The sequence below is a fragment of the Notothenia coriiceps genome, unplaced genomic scaffold (genome assembly GCF_000735185.1).
Source record: "Notothenia coriiceps isolate Sejong01 unplaced genomic scaffold, NC01 NC01_scaffold00000339, whole genome shotgun sequence".
NCBI classification, from domain to species: domain Eukaryota; kingdom Metazoa; phylum Chordata; class Actinopteri; order Perciformes; family Nototheniidae; genus Notothenia; species Notothenia coriiceps.
This window is the reverse complement of record NW_011333040.1, coordinates 3888684-3902384: the sequence shown is the minus strand read 5'-3', so window position 1 is coordinate 3902384 and position 13701 is coordinate 3888684. Positions and strand designations below refer to the sequence as shown.

Below are 13701 nucleotides of genomic sequence, written 5' to 3'. Positions count from 1 at the left end.
GGCGGAGGTTAAAATAGAATCCCCTATTAATGTATTGATTATAGGTCCGGGTCCGTACAGGTCGGCGTCTGGGTCCGATTCGGACCGCGGTCCGCCGGTTGCCGACCCCTGGTCTAAAGTATAACTGTGATAATATAAGCTGGATTTCCGTATTTTTGGGCATAGAGGTAATATGTTCAATTCTAACAACAGTGGACCCAGTTTTGCCCCCTGAGGGACGCCATATTAATCTACTAGGAAATGGGATTCCTATTTGATAAATAATAGTTGATACCTCGGTCGGCAACATGGATACTGTACAATGAAAACTCACCTGCGACATCAGTTGGTTAAAACATTTTAGTTAAAATATTTAGTTGCACTTTAGGAAACATCTTCAAACGTCCAACTATCACAAGCTAACGCTAATTAGCAAACTCAGCTAACTAGCCGAACTCTCAGTAACTGAGACGCCACATGAAATCTGTGTTATAGCTTTTTTTATATGATCATTTTTGCTCATCCTTGATTATATTATCACACAAACTCACAAGCCATTCCCTAGTCCATTGTTGGATACGTAATAAAGTAGGCCTACTTTTGCTTGTTGTCAGTTTTTGTAACGAAAACATAATTATAATGGCCAGTGTGCTCATTCTTTTTTATTGGAAAGAGGCTGGATTATGAAAGTTTGTTCTTATTTTATTACAAAAGTTATACTTATTAAACCTTCAACTGGAACTTTTTTTTATCATAACACAGACTGACTCTCTTTTGCAGTGCTGAAAGCAAGTCTGGATCCAAAAAATGGGTCAGGCCACATTCTGGCTATTTGTATGTTTTAATGAGCTCGGGGCCAGGGTGTGATATGATTTTCTTAAATGGATCCCTTGATTCCCGAGGTTAAGAGCCCGTGTGACTGAGCCGTTTGTTTCACAATGGAGTTAAGGCGTTAATAACGTGTTCAATGGTACAGTAGTTTGTCTTACTCGGTAAAACAGGAAGCAAGGCAGATTAAGTGAAGCGGAAATATAAATGAAGTAGAAATATAACGTGATCTGAGGAACACAGACACAGGGCTATTTAAAGAAAGAGCCTCATCAGAGGACAGAAATATCTTGGCTATTGCCCAAAATAGTTTTTCCTCTTTCCCATTTTAAGGACAAAGGACCATTTGTATAAAAGAGCAAGAAAAAACAGAGTTTGAGTGCACATCATATTTCCATCAGTGCTGAACTGGTATCAGTGGAAGGCATTTGTTGATGATGTTACTTAAATAACTTTCTTCTTAGAGCTGCACAGTTAATTTAAATGTTTTCAAAATCTTGATATGGATGATCGCAACATCCAAATCGTATTATAATATTTAGCATATGCTTACACATTTTCAAATTTGTATCTGCATTTTGGTGCTACTTACATATCAACCCAGTCTCATGGCATTTCGTGTTCACCAACACGATTTTTAATCTATTGATTCGTGTTCACCAACACGATTTTCTCCTTTTTTTCGTGTTGCACAGCACGATTTTAAAAGCAATGTATTTCTACTGGTAATGTGTTTCGTGCCTGCAGCACGTCTTTTTCTCCGGTGGGTCGTGGAAACCGGAAGCTGTGTGGTTTCATAAAAACATGTTCTTCCTCAATATCGAAGCCACAATTATTGCTTTTATTTTACAATCGTATAATGTTCTGGGTATGTTTCTGTCTGTGAGGAAAATAAATGGGCCGAGCCGTCTCAGAATAGTAAAAATCTCGATATCTCTCTCTTCATGTCCAAAACAGTATTACTCACCAATATATCTACTATCTTGTTATATGGTTTAATTCCAAACTCGGCTTGGCGCCGTCAGAACTGAACCAATAATTATATGTGCGAAAACGCGTAGTTTGTCCCCTCGGCTCTTAGTTGGAGGCTTGTAGGTATATTCACCATAACCCCGAGCTACGTATGGATCTCTATGCTTCTCCTGGATATCTCAAGCGCTTTGTACGGGGATCGAGCATTAAAAAAATGGAAAACTGAGGGACAGACAGAGTATGTAATATGATGGGTTTACGTCTATAAAATGTGTTTTCTGTCTTTGTATATTTTTTCGCATGTCTGTACATCATACTCTGCAGAGCTCGTCTGTGTTTGTAACATCTTGTCGAATTATACTACTCTGCTTAGACAGAACATCTACTCTCTCCGCTAAAACTGGCAATCGTAGGAACGCCCTCTCGCGCCGCGCTCCCCCACATCCAGGGAACGAGATTACGGCTGCTGGGCTAGTTGCTTGTCTTACGCGGACAGCAATGTATATAGATATCCTGCGGATCAATTAAGTAACGCTCATCTCACTCTGAGCCACAAACTGAGTGGTTTTCGGGGTTGGTTCAGGGTCTGGGCCGCACTGATAATGTGTATGTGAAAAGTTCAAAAGTTAACCCAGTATTTTAGTTGGTGTGTGTATTATGTAGTGATGTGTTATTGTGTGTGAAAATGTGTAGTGTGTATGGAAGTGTGTTACTGTCTATAATAATAATATATGTCCTGAATATAGTATGCTGTCTTCTGAGTCTATTTTTATGTGTTCTCAGGACCTCATAATATATGAATCTTACATATGACTTAATATTTCTACATGCCGTACCATAAAATACAGACGGCTATCAGAGTGGTCTCCACGCGATGAAGATTCGACCCAAAGGCTGCCAACAAAATCACCAAGGAGAATATATAAGTTGAACATACAGTTTAAAAGCGGTGGGACTGCTGCTGGGGTGTCATTACGAGATGTAGCGGTTATTACATTCTTAGCTCTTGACAGATGGTTGACGTGCACTCTACATGAATATAGGTAGATTATGTACGAGGTAATAAAGTAATACTATTTTTCCTTGTAGTTTACTCGTTGTCTCATCTACTATCTGAATATATTTTTTTAGAAGTAGTTTTTGATAGAGCTTGTTTTCTGTATGTACAATCGCGCAATATTTCTGCAACATCACGCTCTTTCAATGTTGGTATCAAGATTATGTATCATGATAAGCGTCAGTATCTTGATGCAATATCGACTCCCCAATAAATACTAATTCCAAATCTGTGATTACAAGCCCCGTCGGTATGCCGATGGATGAGGATGAAGGATCGGAACAATATCTATTTGGAGTCCACCAAGGCTTCACTTTGACATAAGAGACACAGAGGATAGCCAAACGAACCTCTTCTCTTCAAAAAATTTCAAAAAATATGGGTGTTTGTACTTAGCTACCAGTTGGAAACCCTCCAAAACGTGCGGCGCGTAAATATCTAGAACAAGTTTTTTACTCATGATTTATGACTAGGATACATTAGTAAATCTAGAGAATATCAAAACCTTTCACATTATAGGCCCACTCTGATATTCCCAATATAGTCCCCTAATATCAGATATATATAAATATATAGTGGGTGTGGGGTATATCCCTACACCTCTTAAGAAACCTTGCATTAAACAATGTTAGCTGTGCGACTTAACTTACAAATTGCTCCAGATTATTAGTAATCTCGTAAACAGAAAGTACTTGTTGTGTTTGAGGGGGTTATATATTGTATTTTTTTTGGATAGCTTCGGAACGAAAAATCATACCACCTTCTTCGCATCATACTCTATGCGCTATGCTGTCGTTACTACCATAGCTATGTCAATTTCGTAGAACTAACAAATCCTCTCCACCTGTGCGCAAAGTTGAGTATTACGTAAGTCAGGGTTGAACCTTCATTATTTTTATAAGTATAGGTTGCATGTTGTATATACGCAACTATTTATCCNTCTTGTGTGTATTTAAGTTCTGTTTTTTCTGTCTGTCTTTGTTGGTTCATTGTTTGTCTGTGACTGTGTTCGCGGGGTAGTGTTCTGTTTGTCACCGTTCTGTTTGTCACCATGTAAAACCTTGAAATAAAGGTATTTTCAGTGTAATCTGCATTTGGGTCCTGCCTGCTTCGCTCACCCCTAACAGAAATACCGTTAGGCTCTTATGTCATTATTGTTTTACAGCAACAGTATACTGAATTTGTAGTGCTCTCAATTTTCTCCATATTTCATCAATCTTATATCAAAACATTTCAAGTATTTCCTCTTTCCGTGGATCTGCTGTGACCCAAGCTCTAGTCTTGTGTTGCAGTTTTTAAAATGCAACCGGTAGATTAAAAACAGGGACAACAAAGTATATAGTTGTATAATAATGAATTTTATCTCCTGTCTTGCTAGCAAAGTAGAGCCATACCGAATGTCATTGTATTGTTACATTTTAAGCTTTTATTGAGGTTTGTTAAAGGGGACCTATCATGCTATATTTGAATAATATATTGTAGGGCCATACCTATATATGTTATATTTATAAGTTTTTTTTTTCAAAATACCAAACAGATCATGCATTTTAGCCATGCCTCATTTTGCCTCACTCCAGCTCTGTCTTTGCATGAGCTGGAGCTGACCCCTGCAAAGGAGGGTGCGAGGCACAAGCGTCATGTTACTATGCTGTTGCCATGCTGTTGCTATGCTGTTGCCATGCCACGGCAACCTCTCATTCCCCTGATAGGTGGAGAGTTGACCATACAGGTGGAGTGCACCTCTGTGACATCATAGAGGTGCAAATCAGAATCCACATGTATCAAATCCATTGCAGCCCTGTTTTTAGAGATTTGGGTTTGGAGGAAAAGAGAGAGGGTTGTATTTTCTTGGTGAGTTCCCTGGAACACCGGGGACACATATTCATGTATAAAAGACGTAAAAAAGTGCATTTTGCATGATAGGTCCCCTTTAAAGAAGATTTGGATGTCTGTTGTCAGATTGTATGGTGTCTTCACCCTAACAAAACAGGCGTGAGGGCATACAGTTTTTTTTCCCACAGTGACATTTTGTCTTAGAAAGGCAAAACAGGAATTAACGCTAAATATTTCATTACATACGTAAAGATTGTGAATTGTTAGCACACGACCCGGCAACAATCCTACGGAGCCACCACTGGAATCTCAACAAATATTAAAATACGAATCATATTAGTGTCGCTAAATCTTTATCTGCGCAGAAATACCAGCTTTAAACACAATGAACAGACAAGCAAAAGGGAGAGGAAGTTGCACAGCATTCAAATGTTGATTTAGAGTTTGAATGTCAACACTGTTAGGGAAATAATTGTCCTAGACTCCTAGATATGACGTGCATGACCAACCCTGACATCTGTTATGTCCTTTAAGGAGATAGGCTGCTTCAGCCATAATGTTGTTGTTCCNAGGCTATCAATCCCTCTGTGAGGAAGTGAGGGAGGGGGGGGGGGGGCAACTCTGGTATCAAACGGCACTGCAACACCCTGTCACATCTGAGAGTGACGCAGCAATACATATCCTACGAGGAATATTTAAGGTGGCGATGTGGAGGGAGACTGAAAGTGACCAGGGAAGACAGACACTATACAATCAGTGGACAAAATATGTTAATTATATATTTTGGAAGGACTCATGGTAGAAGTTTGAGCATATTTGGAGTATAGAATAGTAGGTAGCATGTACAATACATACTGAGATGTATTAACATATAAAATCGACATATAGGATAACGCAAAAGAAGTGAAAGCCAAGACGTACGAAGGAGATGTTGATAAAAAGCAGTCCCGTCATGTTTTACCTAAATCCTGACGCTCTTTGGGAGTTCTGGTCAGCATCACCATGACTACTGACCTCTCTACATCATGCTCCTTTCCCCTTTTCACTGTAAACACCCTTCACTTTTATAATCCATCAAGCACACATCTATCAGCAAAGTGTTGCATCCGCTGGATGACCTCCACTCTATACACAAACTCAGAGTCTGAAACCTTCATAAAGAATGACAGGAGGGATCAAGACATACATGACCCAAATGTAACCCCTAATTTTAGTTCACTCCTCTTAAGTGCCTTGGATGCTTGAAATGACATGTATGGTTTGGGTGAAGTATTGTTTTTTATACAGAAAGTACTTCACCAGAGAGCCCTCACTGTCAGGGGAATATCTCCAAAATATCTCAGTCCCACTTCTCAGTAATCTTAGAAAAAAGCCTTATTTTTAGCTTTCTTGTAAGGGATGTCAAACAAGTTTTTGAGCAATTAAGGTTTAAAGGATTGTCTCCAGTATAAGTACAGATATTTTGCAGTAGTTTTGGTCAGGTATAAATGCTTAGTTATAACAAAATAAAAACAAAATGCAGATGATTTCGCACCATTGTTTTTGACAAGTAGTCAATTTTATCATTAATATAACCTGTGTGTGAATCTGTGACATTATACCTAATTTCGCTCAACTTTAGTAATAAGTTAGAATTTTGAGGTAATTTTCACTTAACTTCATGCTACTATTTGCTGCAGATAAAACCTTACTACATTATAGAAATATATACATTTTTAATCCACTACATTTATTTTCCAGCAATAGTTACTAGTTTGCTTTCCAATTAGGTTTTCTAAATAAAAAAACAAATGATCAGTTTCTTTACTTTGATGCACCGTTACATAAGGCACAACCCAAGAAGATTATGTTGCAATCAGCTTCACCTCCGGCAGAACACTTAGATGCTGCTGACATGTTATGCATCAGTAATGATTTATTAATAATGCATTTTTAAATGCTGAAACCTTGCTTGAAACGGAAAATGTTTACATTGTGCTGCGCATACTTTCTATGACTTCAGAAATCAAAGATGATTTCCTCTAGTGCTGCATCTACAGATTCCTAGTGTTTTCATATTAAATCTGCAGGATTGGAGGACACAATTATTAAGACAATTTTTTACAAAGGTTGGCCTACCTGCAAACTGTGAGTGTCATTGGTATGTCATGCTATTGGTTTATCCTCATACTGCAGTTTTATTATACAGCGTGGTATATTGTAAGATTATGGATTATGCAGAGGATCAAAGGTTGTGGATTACAGAGGATGTAGATTCATTAGCATTGGAAGACTCGTATCTCATATGGAAATCTCATATGATAACAGGCGGCAGGGATTTGTCTGTGTGGCTCTTCCAAAGAGTTGCGATAAGGACAGTCTCCGGAGAGCGAGCTTCTTTTTACTGAGGCTGCAGTCAAATTCTGGGCAGCCTGTGAACCAGTATGCAGCTCCTCTGTTTGTGTGTTGGCCGCTCACACCAAACTATCTCACAGCATATGCTGCTCTCACACGCTTTAATTAACTTCATAAACACATTTTAAAATACTAAATATGCATTTGCGAATGATGATGGCAGTCTGACTTCCTTGTGTAAAAAAAAAGTAAAAGAAAAGCTGGATTATGAGCAACTGCAAAGGAGAAGACAAATAGAGCAAGCAAGTGAAAAGTTATGTGTGTAAATGAGCGATGGAGCTCGACTTTCGCTCTCTCTTCGTACCAATGATAGTGTTATAATAGCTCCATTAAAATAGCCCTGGTTCCTTTACCTCCTCCTCTATATTTAACTGTCCGCCGTCCCGTGGGAGCGGGGAGGTATATGCTATCATATTACACTACGCTACATTACACACATTCATTATGTGCTGAGTAGACACCCCTGGCTCCCAGGAGCACCCATAAGTGGCCATATTATTCTAAATCGCCGGTTTCACACCACAGGAGTGAGGATGGAGGAGTTGAGGGGAGGAAATGTGGAAGGTGAAGGGAGGTAGCGATGGAGGGAGGGGAGTGGCTGACTATGGGAAAACAGGTTTGGGACTTTGGTTTTGAGGTGAGGAAGGGACATTCAGCGGTGCAATGTGCAACCTTAAAACCACACAGCCCCTCACAGAGAAACCTAACCATGTTGTTTTGGTTTTGCTAGAACGTTATTTCAATTCCTGACGCCTCCCAACTGGTTAACTGAAGGGATATGTGAATGATGCGTTTGTTTTCCTTTTGTTCTCCATTTGTGAGACTGTGACACACGATGGTACAAGCCAGGAAAAAACGCACTCCTTATTCATTGACTAATCATTTGCCAGCACCTCAGCGATGGACTGTGTAGAAACACAACAAACATCTTCCTCACACTGCCCTCTCCCTGCTGGCCCTGCATGTGCATGTGTGGGCTTCCTCCTCATTACAGCCACACTAATTACAGTCTCATTAATGTAATTAATATTCACTGATCCAGCTCCCACTAGTCACAACATCAAAACACAGCAGCGCAGACTGATTAACACACATACACATGTACACATTGTCCACAGAGGAATACACGCAGGAGCTTAATATAGAGAGATCACATGGAAAATACAAAGTCAGACCCACAAACAGGACAGGGCCCCAAAACTAGAAGCAGAATCAAAGGCATACATAAAAAGACAAATGCTCTAAACCTCTAAATTCTCTGATCACCGTGATTGACTTTAAAGTTAGAGTAGAACAATGATGTACTAATAGGCACAAGGAGAGGTCACCACATATTATGTTTTAATGTTGAAGTTAGTTACTTTATCAAAAGTATTCACATGCTTTAGAGTTGGAAACTGGACATGTTAATAGGATTCTCCAGTTTAAGGCATTCAAAAACGTCAATTTGAGTGCTATTAAAAGGAATTCTGACTCTATTTACAGTCTAATGACTACAGTTTGAGGTTTTAGTCATTGCTTTAGAAAAAACAGATGTTGTTTGTGAGTAAACATCCCATGTGTGTCGTTTTTCGCAGTATTCTTTTCAAAAAGCCTCCATTAGCTGAAACTTTATCCAAAGATTAGCAATAAAATCTTTAAATGAAAATCAATCAAATGTGATTAACAAAGTGTTGACATGATTACAGCAGAACACACACAGACATAGACTCAAGCACACACACCCACACTGAAGACCTACCGCATGGCTCTCAGTGCAATTTTGTACGACAGTTCAGCGTCGTGAGGTAGGAGCGAGGTAAAGAGATAGCGGGCGAAGGTGTGCATGGGAACACTCTCTCTGTGGACGATCTCTCCGAGGCCAGAGTACGGGCCAGCTGTGCAAAAAACAAAGAAAGCACACACACATTTTTAATGACTGAAGGAAAGAGGTGGAATAAATACACTCATAAAACAATTATCTGTCTCATCAGGTCAATAAATGTTATGGTTCGGTGTTGAAATTCATGGTATCTACAGTATAAACAGACAACAAAAAGCAAGTGAATTTTCATTTAGTTGTATATTGACTTTTTCTATAACACGCTGGGGGGCGACTTTTCCCTCCCAGCCAGGAAGAAGCAAAGCCACGCGGCATTAAAACAAACTGTGACGTGAGAAACCATATGGTCGTGTGTGTTCAGATTTTGCTTTCCCTTCCCTCCCCCTATCTCTTCGTGCACTTCCTCTCGTCTCTGGTGGGTTATTTTAAACCCCAACAGGCTCCTAAGCCACAGACCACATCACAGAGCGACTGCAGCCTCCAGGGGCCCGCAGAGGCCTCACAGCCTGGTGCTCTATTAGCAACGGAGCCAGAGGTGGGTGGTCGCGCCGGGGCCGAGGCAGAGCTGGGGTTTGGGTGGGGACAGGAGACTGGGCCGGGCCCTTCAGGATGTGCCACCCCCCCTCCCCCTCATCCTCCCCCTTCTCCTTCTCCTCCTCCTCCTCCTCCTCCTCCTCTCTTTCCCATAACCAAACCTCATTCTGTTCTAGCCCCAGCCTTGTAAATGTACACACTGTTGTGAGTGCACGCATGTGTGTGCTAACACAATACCCCTGGTGTTACTGTGCAAAGAACTCATTTTGGTCTGGCCCAGGGCAGCTCAGCCTCTATTTGCACCACAAAATGAAAGGATAATAAATAGTGAGACAGAGGCCAATGTGTTTTTTCCTGTTTTAGCAAGAATGTGTAGGGTCTTGGTGTGTGGGAGGGAGAGAAAGGAAAGAGAGGAGGTTTCTCTATGCAGTATATGTCTGAGAGTGTTGAGTCTGCTGGGACATGTGGTGAAATAAAGGGACAATAATGGCGAAATATTATCCGTTAGCTCCCTCACCCTCTAGCAGAAAGACGGACTGTTTACGGAAGATTTTGACCAGGGAGTCGTCCACTTCCACTTCCTGCAGCTTGGCCAATAGCTGCTCTTCGTTGCGACACACCTTCTCTTGAGCGTACAGACCGTCGGGCATCACCCGTTGCTGGCCTAAGCCAATCAGAGCCGTCTCCACTGCCAGCGCCACGTACGATTCCCCGTCTCCGAGTAATCGCTGCACGGGCATTCGCTGGAGCTCTGCTCGACTTACAACACTGGAGCAGTCTGCAAAGAGGGGAGAGAAAACTGAATTGGCATAAAGCGGTAGTCAACGTATGTGTAATTCTCTGAGGTTTTGGGCAATAGAGGAGTCTGTCTCCTATGGAAAACCACTGTGTCAGTCACACAGTGAGGTCTGAAACCAACAACCATCCAAAATAAAGATCAACGCCTCAGGAGCATTCCTCTGTTCACTTCTGTACCTCAGAGGACAGAGAGCTATTTCTGGGAGCAGAGGAGGCAATGAGGGATCTCGGAGCGTAGGAGAGGAGAATTGAAAAAACACAAGAGGAGACGAGATAAGATAAGACCGAGGGACTGGAGGTGAATCTGCACTCAAACTATTCTTTCTAACTTCAAAAAATATGAAAGTCCTGAAAATAAAAGTCTTATTATGCAGCTAATTAGCTATAGTACAAATCATTTATATTGGCATTCCATATTTAAAATGAATAATATACTAAATGTTGAAAAATAATTAAATTTAAAAAAGCATAGAAGGGCCGTTGTATAACTCAGTAGGTTGAGCTGATGGTCCATGTACTGGGGCTTTGGTCCCCAAGCGAAGGACCCTGGTTCAAATCAAGCCTGAGACCATGTGCTGTGTGTTACACCCTCTGTCTCCCCCTTTCATAGCTGTCACTTGAGTAAAGGCAGTGGTTGCCCAAGAAAATAAAAATAAAACATATGTACAGTAAATAGTATGACTATGATCTTTTTGGATCTTTTTGTGTGTGGCTGGCTCAGATGTGAGTAGAGTGTGTGGGTCTATTTGCTTCGTTCAGGCATTCAGCAGTACCTGACAGGTCTAAGCAGGTGTTGGAGCCCTCCTCCCCCCCTCGTCCCGGCTCTGTCAGGGTGCTGAAGAGGGTCCCGATGGGATCCAGGGGGTGTCCCACCCAGCCCTCCATGTTGGTTATGGAAGTATGGCCTTTATGCAGCAACTCTAAATAAAAAAAAAACACAACAGATAAAGACACATTAAGCGACAAACTGACGCTGTTAACACAATGTCAACACCATCAACTCCTTTATTAATCAAGGGCCTTCACAACTCAGAACAGCGGGGAGCATATCTCTATAAAATGACCTACAATAGGAAAGTGAACAGTTCTTAATTAAAATGCAATGATAACAATAATGATTAAAAATGAAATTTAAGAAAGACTTTTGAAGCAAAACTGTTATTAAAAACAGCCACACAACATTTTTCTCTTTGGTATTGCAATTAAGTCATCCAGCTTGGAAAAATTACGACTTAAGAAAAAGCTTCTCAGTATGATGAATGTATCTTTCTCTCTTTTATTCACCCTTGCTATTAGAGGGTTGTTATGTATGGAATGGAATGAGGACAATGGGTATAATAAATGATAATTATTTGCTTTCTAATTTGTGTTCTGACAATAAAAGATGTGACAATAGAACCTAGCTTCACCTTTCTTGTGTCTGCGGAAGTGCTCAAGTTGCCTCTGCTGTTGCCGCCGTAACGTGTTCACCACGGCGATGGCCAACCGAAGGGCTTCTCTGGGGTAACCATGCGATCGCAGGGCGTCCACCCTGGCACAGGCCGTCGGGACGTGTTCTGAGGGAAACACCACATTTTAACTCAGATATTCTACACTTTAGCTACTGCACATTCCCAGTCCATTGTTTTGTGTATTAATAACACATGACACACACACCTACATGCACCCAGACTCACCATGCCACAAGGGCCAGCCCCGTGTATCAAAAAGGGAGCCGTCCTGGTTGTCATGGTAACAGTAGTTGGCATAGAGGTCACTGGCGATAATGTGCTGGAGGTGTCGGTCCTGCCAGTGTAGGTCACAGGCCTCAATGGCCCGTGTGAACACAGTCCTGTGGGGGCGCATCTCTGCAGAAGAAGAAGAGGGACAGAAGTGAGGAGGAGGTGTGAGGAGATTTATGCTGCCTCCTCTTTAGGGAATGGCAGGAACACTCACACGCCTGGTCATTTGGTTGCTTTTCTTTTCCTATATGCCCACACATTTTAACATTTATCAATATCATAATTTATTAGGGAATTAGCATCATTTTTATAAACAAACAGAACAGTCACCCACAAAAATGGCAGCCTGTCCTTGCTTCTGATCTCTAAATTACATCTCCAATAGGATGACAGTTTGTTGATAAGGATTAGTGATACAAAATAAAACCCCGAAAAGTTTTGATGCTTGGGATAACAGTAGTGCTCCGTGTGTGTGAGAGAGATGTTTACAAATTCTTTATGCATTGACAACCCCTCCCACTGAGATACGTTTTTGCAATGTAAATAGTTTACTGACAGACATTCAAAACTTCTCAATCTCTGACCTTGGTTGCCATGGGCACCCTGAGGCAATGAGTGGGTGAGGTTGGGCAGTTCATTGCCGTGGTTACCATCCTCCCAGGGGCAGACGTCCACGCTGTTCCATCTGCGCAGCTGGCGCAGCCACGATGACTTCTGCTCCGATTTGCAATGGGGGTTCAGTACGATGCACATCCACAGGGCACCTGGACACCCACACAAGCATAAGCATCATACACAAAAACACACACGCACATTGTAAGTCAGCTGCCCTACTTCTATATGTGTGACCACAACGTCCGCAATGAGTCATACAATACAGGTAGGTTTGTCTTTTAGGTTTCAAAAATCCTAAATACAATAATCATGCAAGAACTGAGAGCTGGAGGCAGTTTTCGAAGATGTGGAGCATTCATAACATTCTTCATTTAGTGCACATTTTGTATGCTGGCGCCATCTTGCACTGGAAAACAGAACTCTGTGAAAACAGAGAACTTAACTAGTCCCGAGGCAACGCTGACTGCACACACATCATTTTGGAGTAAATTGGAACAAACAGAATATGAAAAGTGGCTTTGTCTCTGGGGATACAAGCACATTCAGGGATTTTACTCTCAATACTGCAGGAGATATGTACACTCTACAGTGTGTGCGCGATTGTGTTGCATGTGTGTATAAAAGCAGAGAGAGTTTCGGAGGAAGGACGAAGACAAGGACAGAGTTAGAACATGAAGAAAGAAACAGAATACAAAAGGTGCGGAACAGAGGGAGGGTAGAAAAAAAAGGAGATCGAAAATGAAATAGGAGCGGAGATGATTTGGACAAGGAGACATGGGTGAGGACAAGTGAATGAGGCTTGGCTTTGTGTCTGGAGGAGAGCTGTAGCTGCTGCTCAGAGTAGAAAGACACAAGAGGGGGAGAGAGGGAGAGGGAGAGAGAGAGAGAGAGAGAGAGGGAGAGTGAGAGAGAGAGAGAGAAAGGGAGGGAGAGCGGCGCCGAGAGGCAGCATTCACCACACATCAGGGGGAGTGATAAGGACTTTGGGAAGAAGGGTTTGAAGTGTGACTCAAAGAGCCGACACACAACTTCAAAAATACATTGGGATTGAAACGAGTTGAGATCAACTGTGCGTGTCCTTACAAAGTGCAGACACAAGGACCAAGGGGAGAAAACTAACATATCATCAGCAACAACAGCCGCAGTTG

At 41.5% G+C, this 13701-nt stretch overlaps 1 protein-coding gene across 1 annotated transcript in view; it reads right to left on the bottom strand.

Annotated features, from left to right (window-relative positions):
- The window catches only part of LOC104942940 (zinc finger SWIM domain-containing protein 6), a 30115-nt gene extending 17146 nt beyond the window's left edge, over positions 1 to 12969 (bottom strand). Inside the window, exons 1-6 of the mRNA XM_010768257.1 lie at positions 12523 to 12969; positions 11894 to 12064; positions 11627 to 11773; positions 10991 to 11137; positions 9937 to 10197; positions 8805 to 8940 (exon numbers count right to left, since the gene is read on the bottom strand). Coding sequence (XP_010766559.1) covers positions 8805 to 8940; positions 9937 to 10197; positions 10991 to 11137; positions 11627 to 11773; positions 11894 to 12064; positions 12523 to 12691 — 1031 coding nt within the window. The 5' untranslated portion in view covers positions 12692 to 12969. The remainder of the gene's footprint in view (positions 1 to 8804; positions 8941 to 9936; positions 10198 to 10990; positions 11138 to 11626; positions 11774 to 11893; positions 12065 to 12522) is intronic.
- Between the last annotated feature and the right edge of the window lie 732 nt (positions 12970 to 13701).